Source organism: Neopelma chrysocephalum, unplaced genomic scaffold (assembly GCF_003984885.1).
Source record: "Neopelma chrysocephalum unplaced genomic scaffold, ASM398488v2 Primary Assembly neopelma1_65b, whole genome shotgun sequence".
Classification (NCBI taxonomy): Eukaryota; Metazoa; Chordata; class Aves; order Passeriformes; family Pipridae; genus Neopelma; species Neopelma chrysocephalum.
In genome coordinates this window covers 4,269,551-4,286,827 of record NW_020897723.1, presented here as the reverse complement: position 1 = coordinate 4,286,827, position 17,277 = coordinate 4,269,551, and the positions used below count along the sequence as shown (strand labels likewise).

The 17,277-nt window shown below is 41.3% G+C and overlaps 3 protein-coding genes across 6 annotated transcripts in view; 1 reads left to right on the top strand and 2 right to left on the bottom strand.

Moving 5' to 3' along the window:
- The window catches only part of CUNH16orf91 (chromosome unknown C16orf91 homolog), a 3,366-nt gene extending 3,072 nt beyond the window's left edge, over positions 1-294 (bottom strand). The window contains exon 1 of one of the 4 annotated variants that reach the window (XR_003534328.1): positions 134-198. Coding sequence is in view for 1 of the 4 variants with exons in the window: in XM_027684121.1 (XP_027539922.1) it covers positions 134-279 (146 nt within the window). In the remaining 3 variants the exon portion in view is untranslated. Of the gene's footprint in view, positions 1-133 lie in introns of all 4 variants that reach the window. The other 3 variants (XR_003534329.1, XR_003534327.1, XM_027684121.1) reach the window with 3 other exon arrangements.
- Positions 295-554: 260 nt separating this feature from the next.
- GNPTG (N-acetylglucosamine-1-phosphate transferase subunit gamma) lies at positions 555-12,163 on the bottom strand. The gene is made up of 11 exons (XM_027684111.1): positions 12,093-12,163; positions 11,962-12,016; positions 11,674-11,741; positions 8,446-8,500; positions 8,263-8,346; positions 7,149-7,242; positions 5,771-5,885; positions 5,304-5,386; positions 4,905-5,033; positions 3,425-3,506; positions 555-1,027 (listed from the first exon to the last, which is right to left on the bottom strand). The coding sequence occupies exons 1-11, from the start codon at positions 12,133-12,135 to the stop codon at positions 906-908; spliced, it is 930 nt and encodes a 309-aa protein (XP_027539912.1). The 5' UTR covers positions 12,136-12,163; the 3' UTR covers positions 555-905.
- A 3-nt stretch (positions 12,164-12,166) lies between these two features.
- On the top strand, positions 12,167-16,488 carry TSR3 (TSR3, acp transferase ribosome maturation factor). Its single transcript, XM_027684114.1, has 6 exons — positions 12,167-12,280; positions 12,371-12,587; positions 13,761-13,954; positions 14,719-14,892; positions 16,057-16,120; positions 16,199-16,488. The coding sequence occupies exons 1-6, from the start codon at positions 12,199-12,201 to the stop codon at positions 16,353-16,355; spliced, it is 888 nt and encodes a 295-aa protein (XP_027539915.1). The 5' UTR covers positions 12,167-12,198; the 3' UTR covers positions 16,356-16,488.
- The last annotated feature ends 789 nt before the right edge of the window (positions 16,489-17,277 follow it).

Genomic DNA, 17,277 nt, shown 5'->3' with positions numbered 1-17,277 from the left:
CCGGCCCAGCTCAGCCCCGGCCCCGGCCCTCACCGCCAGCGGCCCCGCTCCTCACCGCCAGCAGCCCCGGCCCCGCTCCTCACCGCCAGCGGCCCCGGCCCTCACCGCCAGCAGCCCCGGCCCCGCTCCTCACCGCCAGCGACCAAGCGCCCAGATCATCCCGCACCGCCCCGCGCCGCTCGGAAGGGGAGGCGCGAAGGCTCCCGCAGCCGTGACGGGATCACGAACTGCGCAGGAGGAGGAGCCAAAGCGAGCGGGGACGGCGCTCTCGCCGTCCATCGTCTGCGGCAGTGGTGGTTCCACAGCTGGTGATCGCGGAGTCCACTTTATTCCGTATTACATACAGAGAATTGCCAGGTTACCACAATTATATAACAATTCAATGATTTCATTGCACGTTTCAGTCAGATCCCGAACGGCTTTCATTTAACCTGATAGCTAAAGATGACATCAACCTTTGAATGTGGGTGGGTGGTGTGTTATGCACTGCAGTGACAGAAAACGTTTCCTTTTCTGCTAAAGTCCGCAGAAAACATTTTAGCATACAGATGAAATAACATGTTCTTAACATTGTATTTATTACCATTCATACAACATCTAACAGCACTGGTCTTGAGCTGTTTTCTATTTACACCACCTGTTGCCACACTTGATCAATAAAAATAAGGCTGGGATTGGACACACAGAATCTGTAAACCTCTGCCAAACACCCGTCTTAGCAAAGAAAGTTTCACAAATGTTCTCAGAAACGAGCCAGCTGTTCTTATAATGGTGAGCCCTCACATTTCCTTTGCTTTAGGGCAGAAATTCATGAAGTCAAGAATACTTGCAAGAGGGTAAATCATTTCAGTGGCATGATACGTGTTCAATTTAATTGACACTCCATATGAACCACCCAAGTTTCTTCATACAGTGTAGTTCCAAATTCCTGTGTCACCATGCAGGTGTTCATCCTTTGACCCATTAAGAACTGTTGTCACTGCAGTTGCCAGTTTGTGACTTACATATTCAACACTGGTATTTTCAGCTGTAAAATTTAGTTTAAGACATCAGTTATTTTTGAACACCAAAACATTTTTGTCATAGAATTAACTAAATAGTTTTGAAATAAGTCATCTAGAGTAAACTGAATTCTGCTTTTGACTATACAGTTCTAATTTGCAATAATTAAAAAAAACTACTGCAATAATTAATAGAACTACCAAACACACAAAAATACTGTGCAAGTTACATTTTTTAATGGCCAGTCTTCGCGAACGAAGATTTGGGGAAAGGTCTTTTACCTTTCCAGCCTGCGCAATGGATTTTTTAGGTGAGACACAGCCTGCGCTGAACTGAGCCCACCCTTTAATCCTAAGGTTCATCTGCCGGGGCCAAGCAAGCTTGGACAATGGCAGTGAGGTCCTCAGGACGTAGGTTTGTTTAGAGTGACCTTCTCATAGATGGATGGCCTCACAGGCCTAACGGACTCCATCTGCCCGGGGGACTGGCTGGATTCGAACCTGGGTCGCAGAGGTGAGAGTCCTGCATGCTAACCACTAGGCCACCAGGGGTCCCCCGTAAAATGAAATAAAGCTTCTAAGACACTCTATCCCTTCAGGAGCTTAGTGTGAAGAAAAGGGGGGATTTGATGTGGGATATAGAAGACTGCTCCCAACATTTCTCTATGGCCAAGGAAGGAAAAACATAATCTTGGAGAGGTCGTAGAGAATTCAATCAGGGATGTAACTAAGCAAACAGGATGGAAGTTGAGCTCTGTGGGCCCAGAGAAGATCAAACCCAAACGTTCCAGTCTTTGTGGTGAAAGGTAATGACACTGTGTCTGCTCAGAACCGAGGTGAAGAAGTGGACACCTCAACTTTGGGGGGCACCAGATGCCAAAAAAAACCCACCAGAGAGCCCTGAAGAAGACCCCAAAGGACCAACTAAGGACTTTCAATAGGAGGTGTGACTGTGTAATACAAAGTAATGTCTATGTATTAAGTAAGGAAGAATAACTAATGAATATGGAAAGTGTGTGTGTAATATAAAGCCCTGTGTGGCTGTCCCTGAAGTGCTGAGGCTGAACAACAGGCCCTGAGCCAAAGCTGACCTCTAGATGAACCTTCCAACCTAATAGTCTGTTTATCCATGTCTTTGCTCCTTAGCTAAAACTGTGTATGTTTGTTGGTAAAAGATGTAGTGTGAAAAGACCACACGTGTATCTGAACAAAATAAGTGTGCTTATTAGTGAGATCTGTTAGTCTCAGCTCATTAGTGAATGGTATTTGTATGTGTTCACTCCAGGCACTCTTTGTAGGAACGATGAGGTGCATTACTGAGCTCATCCTTTTGTCATTCTTTGCTGCTTTGCACTGGAGTAAAATTACACACTTGTTCTCTAAAGTTGGTGTCGGCGCCTCTTGTGCTGACCCTTGTTGTGGGCAAAAGAGTTCCACGGGGCCCTGCAGTGTCACAATGGTCCCCTGATTCCATGAGAGCAAGTTACATAGTTAACAGTTTATATGGGAAGATAAAATGTTTTTAAAAATTTTAATATGATTTTTTTCCTAGAAAAGAAAGTCATCAATTTAAAAAAACAGGTAAGAAAGTTTCTCAAAGCAAAAAGAAAAAAAAGTATGTCACTAATTTTAAGCTACTTTAATTAGCTCAACGGTGCTTCGTTTTCTTCAAGTGCCAATTCTGAACATAAAAAGTGTAAATATATCTATATCTATTTATTTTCCAGGAAATGAAATTCTCCTTTGACAAACAGTTCATGTAATAAAGGGCATGATGGCCTGGAAGGAATGAGGGAGAGAAAACAAACAAACAAAAAAGCCCACAAAAAACAATCCACAAACCCCAACAACAAAGACAAAAAAACCAACTTGTCTGGAATTAATCCAGATTAGCCTTACTTCTTCATTACCAGAAACAGTCTTTCCTTTTAAAAACTGCATGTGATATGGTACTTACCTAACAGAAATCAAAGAGAGGGAAAAAGAAACAGGTGACTTAGTAAAGGAAAAAAACAATTCAAACAGATACAGAGAACATTTCAAATGTTATAGAAGAAGTCAGACCTTGTGGTTAACATACAGAAAGTGGAATTACTTAAAAGACACTTTTATGCTATCAATGCTGTAACATTGATTTCCTTTTAATTTGGCACATTAAGGACTGGAGACAAACTTCAATTACAATGGCTGTCAGCATTTTTCTATAAAGCTAGAATTTCAAGTCATCAACAGATTTTCTGGGGGACAAAATAAGTCCTCTTGCACAGGAATCAAAACCTAAGTACTTATTAGATACTTTGTCTACTGAATTTTTCCTTCATATATGCCAGATTATTTAATTGTTGCTATAATTGAAAACAGCATTGGGGTATTCACATTCTGAACAGACAACAATAAAAAAGAACAATACCAAAAAAACTCACCAGAATTTGCTTTGTATGCAATACCATGCTGATCTAATAAAACTTTAAGTTTTTTTATTTCTTCAGAAAGTTGCTTGTATTCCTAAAAAAGAAAATACATTTAAAGTGGTTCTCCCACTTTCCAAATGCATATCTAAAATGGGAGTTTATAAAAAATAATGGGTCTGTGCAAAGCTGTTACAGCTTTTCACTTAAAAGATCATAAAGGTAAGCTGCTTATTCCAAGAACAAGGTGCAAATTTTAGAAGATACATGTCTATGTTGCTAAAACAGGACCCAGCTTTTCTCAAGCCTGAGTGTAAAAATTAGGAGTGCTTTCTGCAACTATTTAGAATCTGTCCTCTAAGTAGCATTTTATCATAGAACAAAATTGCATTCTTAAGTTTTCTTCAGGACTGGCCTTATTTTATTGTATCATAATGCTACAGTCTGGAAATTTGTCACCTCCTCAACTCTTGACCTAGTAACTTCATGTTCTTGCTTTCAGCAGTTTTTGTTAACTTGCAGAGAGAAGGATTGCTTAGTAGTTTTGACACTCAAACCACATACCTGAAATCTCAAGAGAAGCCCCAGTTTTTTGTTGTCTTTTGGTGTTTACATGAATAAAGACAGAGCAAAAGAGTAACTATTTAAAAATCTGTGGTTACCAAAACAGCCACTTTAATGTCAATTAAGCTACGATGAACCCAGAAAAAGAAGTACAAATTATTAAGCACTGTATTGTTAATGAGTGAGCTCGTATGAGTTCAAAACGGTGATCTTTATATATGTATATTCAGGTTAACCACAGTCTGTCTGATTATATATTAATAACTATCTGGTGTTTTGTCTTTGCTACATTTTTCAACTAAAATGATAACAGCAACTTCTTCTCTGCATTATAATTAATTCCCTTCTGTGCTCTTTTTTTGATGTTCAGCTTGCACTCTTTTAGACTGAGCACCTCTTCTACCTCTGTTTTCCCTATTCCAATTCCGTTGCAGAAGAACTGTTCACACAAATGAAGTCCTTCAGAAATGGGCACAGGATAGGTCATTCTGCCTTTTGCTTGGGTTACAGCCAATGTGTCCTGACACAAGGGTGAGTAATTATCCACAGAGAGAAGCACCAGCATACTCAAGGTTGCTTACACATTTATTTGCTCTATTAATTCCTTCCTATTTCCAGACTGATATTCCCCAGAAAGAGTACCTACAAGGTGTTGGTAACCCAGGTGCATACACTAATTCCTACATACCCACCATCTTCTTAGTGGGCATTCATCTGCACTGGTTTGGTTTTGACTTAAGGGCTAGAATAAAGATATCAACTCACACTGTATGCAGTGTTACATATTGAAAACAGAAAAAATAATCCCATGACAGATTTCAGCTGAATCCAAAGAGCATTTACATAATGCTCTCATGCTGATACTGTGATACAGTAAAAAGGTGGCAATTTAATTCCATAAATTTAATATTGTAAATATTGTGCTCTATACCTTACTGCACTTATCCACTGTTTTGAATTCCAGACTTATTTTCTTACTCTGTTTCTCAGCTTCCTTTTCTTCTGTTGCTTTTAGAAGTCCTGCTTCCTCAAAAATCTCTTTCAGTATTTTTTTGTAACCCTAAAGAAGAAAGTTTTCAAAAGACAATAGATCAATCCACTCAACTCTGATCTCTGCTCGTAATTTGCAATGGCCATTCCAAGTCCTCAAGCTTCATTGTAGAAAACATTACAATTACCAGTTCACACAGCAGTTACAGAACATAAAATTATTATTTGCCAACTGCAGAATAAATGCATCTACTCCAAAAGGAGAAACTGCAGAAGCCAGGTTTGGCTATTGACAGTAATTGTTTTTTTCACTGAACAGAATTGGAAAAAGTTAATAAACCTGGTCAGTTATTAGTTCATCATACAGAAGCTGCTCTGCTTCATCCCACTTCCTTTGCAGTGCTTCAGTCAGAGTTGGATAAACTGAAAAATGGAAGGCAAACCATGTAAAAACCAACAGCACTGTCCTGCATTAGTTAATTCCCCCCTCTAGTAGCATGCAAGCATATTTGTTCTAAGAACTCAGTGTTTCCATACAGTACATAGTCTCCACTACTTTCAAGAGTTTGGGTTAAACTTAAATTGCACTTCACACATTTAAAATCCCTCACTGGGTCTATATCAGCAGTGACAATTTATTTGAGAAATATCTGTGTTCTAATGACTGGGATTTAAAATACACTTTGTATTATATGTTACATGTAATACTCATTTATATCAAGGTACAAACTTGAAGAACCTAAAAATGTACACTCTGAGGTTAGTGTAATATGCCAACTGCTCCACAAATGATTTTCTAAATCTTACCTAAAAGAGAGTGGGGATGGCACACAAGAGGAGTCTCAAATGTCAGAGAGTAAACACAAGTACTTGGCTCAGACACATAAGCCAATTTATTGCTCTTTCCACAAACAAGATGAACCTAAACATCAGTAAAAACAAAGATGAGCAAAAAAGGTCCACATGAAACAGGACCAGCATTGATGATCAATTTGCTGTCTTCCAATGCTAGCAGATGCATTTCTATACATATTGTCATGTCAAAGCTTCCAGTCCTTTTTCATTTTTCCACAGAAAAAGAATCATAGCAAGCACATTGTCAAATAATTTTATCAAATGTGAACACTGCTTCCTCTAATAGGAAATGATTCCCCCACCTACCATTGTTCCTTCAACTCCCGAGCACCATATTTCCAGCAAGAACGAGAGTAAAAAGGAGGGGGAAAAGGACATCCTTTAGAGTCTCATCTGACATAAGCACAGTTTGCTTAAATTTTATTTCTGACCAATGTGCTAAACAAAGAGTACAATACGCATGTAGACCGTATAAAACTATTTTCATTACATTTGTAGCACCAGTGTTTTCTGTCTGTCAAAACAAAATGCCTGTGAAAGATTTCAATCACAATATCAAAGGTCATACAAGAATATTAATTTTTTTTTCGCAGCCCCTATGGGAGATAAAGGCACCTCCACTACAGTACAGAACATTTTCACCTTGGCAGCCAAGTTGGCAGCCAATCACAAGAGATTCAACAAGGCAAAATGCAGGGTCATGCACTTGGGTCACAACCACCCCCCACTGCTCCAGGCTTAGGCAAGAATAGCTGGAAAGCTGCCTGGTGGAAAAGGACCTGAGGGTGCTGGTTGACACCTCTCCTTGTCAGATTTGTGCACCAGACCCCTCCCCACCTCTGCTGCCCTTCTCTAGACACACTCCATCACCTCAATGTCCTTCTTGAAATGCCCTTGGTGCTTCTTTTAACATCGTACTTAACTTCTGGGTATGCTACTGTTAACTGCCTAATTCTTTTCCCTCCTTTTTTATGGATGTTCTTAGTACAATAGGCTGGTAGCTTGGATTCAACCAACAGCTCTTCTTCTTTATTTTTCCTGACACAAATTACAAGTATATTTCTACAGTAGTAATTAGAATATTCCACTCTATCAAGAAAAAAAAGAGTTTTAAGTAATCAGTGAGAACATATAAGTACACTTCTTCAAAATTTCATCCTCAATCTAGATTCCCTCCTCCATCCATTCACGTAGCTCCTAAAGGAATTCATCTTTTTCTATCATAGCTTAAATAAGGACTTTTTCAGGGTAGGAATGTTTCAGTTTGTAGAGTGTCACAAGTGTATGTGTAGTCATGCTGTCTGAATTAGCATAGCCTAGGTTATTATACCTTTGTTTGTCTGGTCTTAGTTTCACATGAGTCTCCTTCCCTCATCCACATTCCAACAAATGTGTTGTTGTTAATTTCCCATTCATGCCATATTCTGAAAAAACAGGACACTCTTTTAAGTTACCGGAAAGAAAAACTTGAACACTCAGGAAGAAAACCAGGAATACCTTATACCATGTTCAATTCAAGTGTATATACATCATTTTTGTTGTCTGAGTATTTCCATTTCTTACAGCCTTACATGCAGCATAGTTTATTATCCAAGCTGCTGTATAGGGCATGTCAGTATAACTTTTGAGAGCACAGTTTTGGATCAACTTTCAGTTTGCAAACCATTTGCACTTAAAATCTGTGTTTAAATCCAGTAAAATATCACATAGATCAATCCCACAAAAAATTCCATGATGCTAAGTGCACTGTGCAATTCAAATTGTTTGCAGGATTTTTAGTGCTGGTGAGAGCACCTAAAAATCTACTCTAGTTCTGCTAGTCCTAGAGCAAATGATACCCTCAGCATGCTGATGTACCATTTTCCTCACATATTGGCTCACCATTTTGCACACAGAAAAAAGACATCTATATGCAAAATATTTAGAAAAGCAGTGCTCTGGTTTAGAATTAAATTTATTTTAAGTTTCATGATTTGGGGATATTATGATCTGGGCTCTTTAAATATGGGAATTTTGGGGGGGATCTACACTGAGTCTTTTATAACTTTTCATTAAATGATTAATACAACCACTAGGCATAAAGTACTCTTTTCATTTTGTAATTTTTGTATTTAACTCAAACTGAAAATAGTTAACAGCTACGAAATCTCTGTAAATATAAGCTATAGTTATACATTATTAAATTTCTCACGTGAACATATCACACTTGCAGTTGGCACTGGCTATTAATCAGTCTCCAACTAAAATACGAGGTTAGTATTTATCAAACAAAAAAAAAATCTGAATTTTTCAAGACAGGATATCTTTATGCTTATTGCCTTGGGAACTATAATGACCTAAGTTAACCCACAGAAGAATCCTCATGTTAAAACTGCCTCCTTTTTACAATCTATAAAATGGCCTGCTAACAACATAGGTAAAACTTAAAGATCTAAATGCCTCACCCTAAAATCCCACTATAGGCATTCCATCGAAAAGTCTGCTCATGCTGAGTGACGTTATGGAAAGGACAAAACTCATACTTGTACCTTAAAAGAAAATAAAAAGAAAATAAGAAATGTTTCAGACCGAAATGGAAAACTAGTAAATTCCTAGTAAGTAAACAAAGACCCAAATCCATTACTCACGTGGATTCCACAAAACTGAAACACTTGCCAGCAAGCCCAAAGAGATGTGCAGGGCCTAAAAACACCACAAAATGACATAAAGAAAGAATAATGTTTTGGTTAAATTTAAGAAAGTTACTGTGGTGACAAAACTGCAAGGAGTTAGTGACAAATTTAGGTCTCTGCTATACATAAGGAAATTCTTATCCTCCATATATATTACTGTAAGTTCCCACTAGCCCTATGCTGGTTTCCATCATAATCTTTAACGTTTTTCATCTTCAATACTCTGTGAAATAGATAAGCCTCTGTCTACAACAAAAACAAGAAACCTGTGTAAAAACAAATATTTGGAGGCAAGGTCCATAAAAGGAATCATCAGTGCAGATCTTGCCAAAATCTAACACTGAAATCACTAAAACTCTTGCTTGGGAGCTGTCTGTCCCCAGAGCCATCCAAAATCCTCAAGTAAAGCCCATTTGTTGACAGCGCTGCATATTTAAGTTTCCCTGAGATTCTGAAACTGGATATTCCTTTTCACAGTTTGCCTTCATGGTCTGATCCAGATAGTATTCAACAAGATAAACCTTTTACTGTCAGACAGCTGCAATTCTACTCTTGTAGAACTGACTGTTCCAGCCTTCTTACCAAAAGAATCCAAGACAGGTCAGTAAAAACAGGGTCAAAAGTTCTGAACTATGTGCTAGAGGAGTATTTCAGTGTCCCTTGTTTATAGAATTTTTGCTTGGAATTATTAAATATTTATGAGGAAAGAAGAATAAAGATTTCAAAACATATAAAATAAAACCCCATCCTGGATTCTAATTCCCGACTGTCAGGATTGCCTAGGTCCTTTTTCGAAAGATCTAGCCAAGCAATCCTACAAACAACAGTCAGACCACCAGAATCATGCCATTCAGAATAGCTTAATCACTGGGATATGAGCAGGTTTTCTTTCCCAAGTGTGTTTTCTGACTGTGTGACCTTGCATTTCATTCTACAGATAGGCTTGCCCAAAGCGTTTGTCCCTTTGCTACATGAAATCTGTGCCTTAGTGATTAGGATGCTCTGCAAATGTGAATGTCCCTGAGGAATGCATTAAACTCATGCCTCCATTTCCTGGGCAGATGCTCTAGAAGAGAAACTACAGGAACTATTCCACCAGCTGTCTTGTAAAAGAACAGGTAAGGCTTCTATGCTAAAGAAATAATTGTGCAAGATAGGGTTCCATGCCCTAGATTCCTGTTCCATACATGCTCCCAATTTTTGGCTACACATAAGTTCCCACAACAAAGAAAAAAGGATTTCTAGCATGCTGTCCTTAATTTTTTTTCCTGCTACTTTTGTCACCTTTCCATTCAGCATTCTGTTACTAATCCCATTCCTAACTATTTCACTTTTCACATGCTACACATGCAGAATTTATAAACTTGATTTGGGTGCATAAAACATGACAAAGAAACACTAAGCATAATCACATTCAGTGTCACCATACCAAAATGCCTTTACTGAATTTGAACAAGGTTTAAGTCTGTGCGTAAGATTAGCAGAGAGACTAGAGTTATTCGCTTTTGCTTAGTCTTTGCCTTCAGTATTTATCTGCTCTCCCCCATATATGGGCTAGATTTTTTTATATTCCTCTTTATTTTGCTTAAGTGGTGTATTTATATCACAGCACCCATGTTGTGTGTGAAACTAAGCCTCTGTGATAGGTTCCAAGACTACTCTTAGGACTTTTTTTTATAACCATTTTTTGGTATTAAGTGCTATTATATGAAGAAATGACTTTTATATGACAATCTCGAGGATGTCAGAGATTGTTTCAAGAAGAAAATAGTTTTTACCATGGGTCAGAAAGATTTGTGACTGGCTCAAAAAAAGAGAGTAAAACGTATGGATAGTATTGTGACAAAAGCAGTCCAAACAGCACCGGGACATTGTAGTGAGTTTCTGTGGCTGGGTTTTGGTAGCTGGGGGGGGCTACAGGGGTGGCTGCTATTAGAAGCTGTTAGAAGCTTCCCCTGTCCCGTGGAGCCAATGCCAGCCAGCTCCAGGACCGACTTCCTGCCACTGGCCAGGGCTGAGCCAATTAGGAGTAAATAGTAACGCCTCTGTGATAATATGTTTAAGAACAGAAGATTGTTGCGTGGAAGAAAATTTCAGCCAGGGAAGAGCAGAGTGAGAATGGGAATAACAACATAGAGACACCAAGGTCAGTGCAGAAGGAGGGGGAGGAGGTACTCCAGGTGCCAGAGCTGTGGCTCCTGCAGCCCGTGGTGAAGCAGGCTGTCCCCCTGCAGCCCACGGAGGACCATCGGAGTGCAGAGACCCCCCTGCAGCCCATGGAGGAGTCCATGCTGGAGCAGGTGGATGCATGAAGGAGGCTGTGACCCCGTGGGAGGCCCAGGATGGAGCGGGGTCCTGCTGGAGACCTGCAGCCCATGGAGAGGGAAGCCCAGGCTGGAGCAGGTTTTTCCCGGGTAGGACTTGTGGCCCCTGTGGGGGACCCACGTGGGTACAGCTCATTCGTGAAGGACTGCACCCCATGGAGTGACCCACGGGACAGCAGGTTGGGAAGAACTGCTGCCCGAGGGATGGACTCACACTAGAGAGGTCCATCAAGGACTGTCTCCCGTGGGAGGGATCCATGGGAGCAGGGGAAGGACTCCTCTGTCTGAGCAGCGGTAGAAATAACAACTGACTGCAATCCCCATTCCCGTCCCCCTGCACCGCTGGGGGGAAGAGGGAGAACGTGGAAGGAAGGAGGGGTGGGGGGAAGGTGTTTTTAAGACTGTTTTATTTTCTCACTCTTTGGCTCTTATCCTGTTAGTAATAAATATAAGTACTATCCCCACTTTGAGTCTGTTTTGCCCGTGAAGGTAATTAGTAACTGACCTCTCCCAGCTGTTATCTCAACTCATGAATCCTTAGCTGTTTGTTTTTTTTTTTTCTCTCTCCTCTGTCCACTTGCAGAAGGAGAGCAAGAGTGGCTTTAGTGGGTACCTGGTATCCAGACCAGGGTCAACCCACTACAGACATGGAACACCAATGAGGTTAACCTAGGTTTTAACCATTCAGAAGCACAATAAAATATATTTGCCATGCTTATTTTCCGTGATGCTTACAGAATGACATGCGAAATTAGGTTGTGGCCGCATAAAGTCAAAGTAAACAATTTGCATTGCAAACAACTGTTGCTAAATGATGAAAACCGTAGAAAAAAAAAAAAAAGATAACGCTTGCATATACCTGATACTGCAGATGGGGACATCTTTGGCTGGAGCCTATTTGTTTGAGGCAAGAATGGGTTATTCAACCTTTCAAAAGAAGGAAAATTAAACGTTTAACGCTGTTACGCATCTGGCCGTGGATATATCCTCCCCTACCTGTGTGTGTCCCAACACCGATGGCCCCTGCCCCGGCCCGGCGCCCCATCCCCGGAGGAAGGGATGGGCTGGAGCGGGCGGAGCGGCAGACGGGCTCAAGCCCGCCGAATGCGAGTGGATCGCGGGGCACAGAGAGCGGGCGGCCACGTACCCGAACGTGTTGGGCTCCTCCACGATCTTCATCTTCCCCGCCGAGGCGAAGAGACCTGCGAGCAGAGAGCCGTTGGCCGCGGCGCACGGACCGACCCGCGGCGCCCGCTCCCGCCGCGGCCCCCGCCTCACCCAGCGCCGCTCCCAACGCCGCCAGCAGCAGCCGGGCCGCCATCGCCCTTTCCGCGGGAAGCGGAAGCGCGCGGGTCGCGGGGCGGCCGCTCCGCCCAGCACGGCCATGGTGCGGAGCCGGCGCGGGGGCCGGCGCGGGGCTCGCAGCCTCGACACCTTCGCGGCGGACGCGGAGGCTGCGCTGAGAGGTGCGTGAGGCGACGCGGGTCTGGGCCGGCGGGTCCGGCAGGACCGGGCCGTGCGGCCGCTGGACGCTGATGTGTGCCCGCTGTTTTCAGCTTGCCTGGAGGGCGAGGGGGCCGCGGCCGGAGGTGGCCTGGAGGCCAAGTTCCCCTGCCCCCTTGCCATGTGGGAGCTCGGACACTGCGATCCCAAGAAATGCACCGGGAGAAAACTGGCCCGGAAAGGGTTACTCCGAACCCTGCGCCTTCGCCAGAGGTTTCCGGGCGTCGTCCTCAGTCCGCTGGCCACGGAGTACGTCTCTCCCGCTGACAGGTGAGGCCCTGGTGCCTGCTGGCGCGGGCTGTGAGGGAAAGTTCATGGTTCAAATACCGTCCTGATGCTGTATTAGGGGGAACGTTTTAACCACTGATTCATGGCCAAAACTCTGATACAGAATAGATTTGACCTTCCCATGACATTACCCTGATGCATGAACACGAGAAATAGAGCCATTTCATCAAATCAGGTTAACACTTTTACATAGCTGGTATCAGCTGAGAAAAGCTTCTGTAGATCCCAATGAGAAATAAAGGTACACCTCGTAGGTTAATTTGTTCAGAGCATGGGCTTATAGCTACTGTATCTTTATGATGCCATATTTAAGTTCTTCAGCTAGGCAGCACAATGCATTAACTAGAAAACTTTTTGAGGGAAATGAGAATTTTCTTCAAATGTGCCTGCAGAATTTTTATAAAGATGTATTTCCTCAGAGAAAAGATTTCTCTTTAGAAGCCAGCAGAGAACCTCAGTCTGAATTTTGGTGTACTTTACGACTGTGAACGTTACTATTAACCACACTTGCCTGTCACATTTTTAAACCTAGAATCTTTCACATTTCAATTTGAAACATATGGATAAACATTCTTTAGCATATGCATGTTTGAAGGAAACCCATGTTATAATTCTTTCTCATTCTTTCTCTATTCTCTATTTTAGGTCATGATTGACACAAGCGGGGGTTGTATGCAAATTTGTTGCTGATATAAAGTGGCAATTGGAATTCTCACTTCATCTGGGGTTGTTTAGTCTGGAGAGGAGGAGGCTCAGGGGAGACCTCATCACTCTCTATAACTACCTGACAGGAGGTTGTAGCCAGGTGGGGGTTGGTCTCTTCTCCCAGGCAGCTAGCAGTTAGACAAGAGGGCATGGCCTTAAGCTCTGCCAGGGGAGGCTTACGTTGGATATTAGGAAGAAATTCTTTACAGAGAGGGTAATCGGGCATTGGAATGGGCTGCCCAGGGAAGTGGTGGATTCTCCGTCCCTGGAGGTTTTTAAGATGAGACTGGATGTGGCACTTAGTGCCATGGTCTAGTAACCATGGCAGTAGTGGATCAAGGGTTGGACTTGATGATCTCAGAGGTCCTTTCCAACCCAGCTGATTCTATGATTCTATGATCAATATAATGGTGACCATTTTTCAAATACAGTAATGTTTCTTTTTTTCAGGCATGTCATTGCTCAGAGTGGAATTGCAGTCATAGATTGCTCATGGGCCAAATTAGAAGAAACTCCCTTTAAGAGAATGAGGGGGAATCATCCTCGGTTGCTGCCTTACTTGGTGGCTGCAAATCCTGTAAACTATGGTCGGCCGTGCAAGCTGTCCTGCGTGGAAGCTTTTGCTGCAGCGTTTTGCATTGTTGGTAGGCTCAGTTTGTCTGATGTGAAGTATGTTGCCAGCAATTCTTACATCCTTAATAAATCAGAAGAGATGATCTGCAATAAAATAAACTGTAATGCTGTCCCACTGGTTATCAGTTTACTGAGTTTGGGATCAGATTGTCTAGCTTTCTTCCAAGTACTTGCATCTGGTTGCATTGGGGTACCTGTGGAGTATTCATGTCGGCTACTAAACAGGACACATAAACTAAATCCTGTTTCTGTCTGGATGGTGCGTAATGTTAGAAAAACTGTTAAAAAAGAGAAGACAGATTATGAATCCTTAGGCACCTTTGCCTTAATGAGAGGTAGCAGCTCTCTGTTAACAGGGTGGGTTCTGGGTAAGAACAAAAGAAATTGTCCCTTCTTGTGATGTTTTGCAAACTCACCACAGAACCTTGACAACTGAAGAGAAATACTCTACCATACTGCAGACAAATATTATTTTCTGAAAATACTGTATGTACAAATGTTCTTGTACTGAAGGACCGTGGGACCTAGAGCTTGAATCATTCATTACCTGTACAAAGTATTTTTATGTAACACTCACTAAAAGGCTATGAACTCTTCTTGGATTTTAAAAAGATTACAAATATTTTCAAAGTCTTAATCCCCTAACTCTGAAAAAAATGCTGGCAAACATCTCACTATTTTAGTGATATGTAGGTATGTACTGAACTTAGAAACCTGTAGGCTGAGTGAAATCTCACACTGAAAAAGAAAACTGATCATTTATTTTCTATTTTAGGATTCCCAGACCTAGCCACCATTCTTCTGAGGAAATTTAAATGGGGTAAGGCATTTATTGACTTGAACAAAAATCTCTTGGAAAAATATGCAGCCTGTCATTGCCAGGATGACGTGCTAAGCATTGAGAAGGACTTTTTAGCCACTGTCCAAGAAACAAAAGATGAAGACGTAGGTAAGGAAAAAAACCAGGGACACCCCCCCTTTTTCCCAACTAGTTTCCTTACAGTCTTTTCCTTTGATCTCATGAAAATATTGGCAAGGTGGAAGATAAGTGCTTTGTTGAGATGTGTTCTTCTATCCTTATACTGCGTATTCGTCTTATAGGAAAGTTTACCCATTTTTTTTCAACTAGAATAGATGAAAATGACTAAAGCAAGTTAATGCATAGAGTAGTGCTTTTCCAGCCGAACTGTGAAGCAGCTACCCTGATACAAGTAAGGATACTGGAAAACTAAGGAGCAAAAAGAAAATATGATGCATTTTTGTTTTATCCACAGATGTTAAAAGCTGAATACGAGTAAAAGGACTAGTAATTGAGAAGGAACTATAATAAAAATACAACCATACAGTCTGACAGCAAATTAATTACACATAAACCTAAGAAAGACCTTCAGTGAACATATTTATATAGTCCCCAATCAAGATGTTTCAAATTAGACTTATCAAGATAATTAAAATCATCTGTAATAAGTACAAGTAGTTTATTCCCAAATTCTTCCAGTAAGTTATTGGAATCCCAGTATTTCAAGCTATATTCACAGATGACTGCTTGGTCTTATTCAAGACAGCACAAAGAAAGACAAATCAAATAATCAAGAACATATGAAAAGAGATGCTCCTAATTAACATTTTCCTGTCACAGTGGTTAAGCCCCATAAAACAGGCCAGGGGCTCACACTGTAAGGAGACAGTCAACAGCCTTAAATTGCTCTGAACTTTGATCTCTTTGTCATTACGCACTGGAACGGGATGGAATGAAACCACCCTGTTTCTTGGTGGAAACCTAACTAGTTACATTAAACTGAAGCCAGTTCTTAAGGGGCAACACGACTATGCCAAATAAAGCACACTTGAACCTATGCACTTTCTGGATGTACTTCAGCTATCATGCCTTGTTTGACTTTTCTGTGCTAACAGTTCTCCCCAGCTGTCTAAGCCACCTCCCCTCTCTTCCCCACCTCCCCTGGTTTCTGATCAAACAACTATGGTAAACTTAACAGAAAGACTGAACCAGACTTCCTAGGCCTTCCCCTCCCTGCCAGTAATCTATGAAAATGAGGGCAGATGATTAAAATATGCCTTTTTCATCATGTGCAGTTTTTCTTCCTTTTTCCAGATCCATTTGATGTTGACTCAGGAAAAGAGTATTCTAATCCCAACAGGCCAGTCAGTTCCCCAGGGTAATGAAATTTAATTTAAATACTAGTTTTTCTTATTATAAGTTATTTTGCTTTTATAATCCTGAAAAATGTTTCCAGTCTAGCACAAAGCAAGGAAGACTCTGAGGAGGACAGCATGAGCACTCCAGAGGATGCCACCAAAAGCAGTGAAAGCAGTGATGAGAGCAGTCCAGAAGATCGTGGTACTGTAAAGTTACTGCAACAGCTGCCAATAAATCAGCTATTTGAAAAGTGAAAAAAAAAAAATCAAACCCAACCCTCCTCAAGAAACAAAAACCTCCACCTACCAGAAGAACATTAAAAACATCCCCAGTAATCCCAAAGAGTTGTAACATCTTGCATAAAGAAATTTCATTGTGAACAGTTAAGTGTGTCTTGTTCACCTGTAACTTGGTGCTTAGCAAATCTCAGTCTCTGTGTGGGTTTATAGGTCTTTTAATGAGAGCTCTAGAGTTATTTAATTTTTAGGTAACTATGGAATGTTAATTATTTTGTAAGGAGCCTGAAGCTTAGTAACAAGTTAAAAAAAATTCCCTTTATTCTAATCAACATGTCTGGAAAGTGGTTTATAGGGATTATTTTTACCTAATGGTATATTAGGTAAACCTTTTTAACTGCTGGGCTACATTTCAACAGGAAAACATGACTTAAGCTATTGCCTTGTTCAGAGGACCTGCCGTATAAGGTGCCTCTGACTTTGCAGGCTTGAACCTGCCATATGTATTTCAACTACTTCTTCTAGTTTAGGGTAAACTGACTGCCTAAGCTCATAAAAGAAAAAAATGCTTCCTGGAATTCCTTTAACATCTCAGTGTGTCTTCAGTAACTTTACTGCTCCTGTTTACTCTCATACAGTCCTAAGCAACACCATGTTTTGGGACTTCATATTCAAAACTGTACCAATAAATTTCAGATGGCAGGTTCAGCAGTGCTGTCTCTGTGCATTCTCAGCACTCCAAGAGCACTGCACCAAGTCACAAATACACACTGTCTGGCCCTTAAAGGTTTGAGTCAGACTCATACCAGCACTTGCACCTTAGGCCACTTTTCCACATGCTGCCAGTTTGTACAGTGAAAGTGAGCCAGTAGCAGGTTTTTTCTGTACATTTAAATGGAATACTCCGAAGTTTCTAGCACCCAACTGAAACTTACTTAAA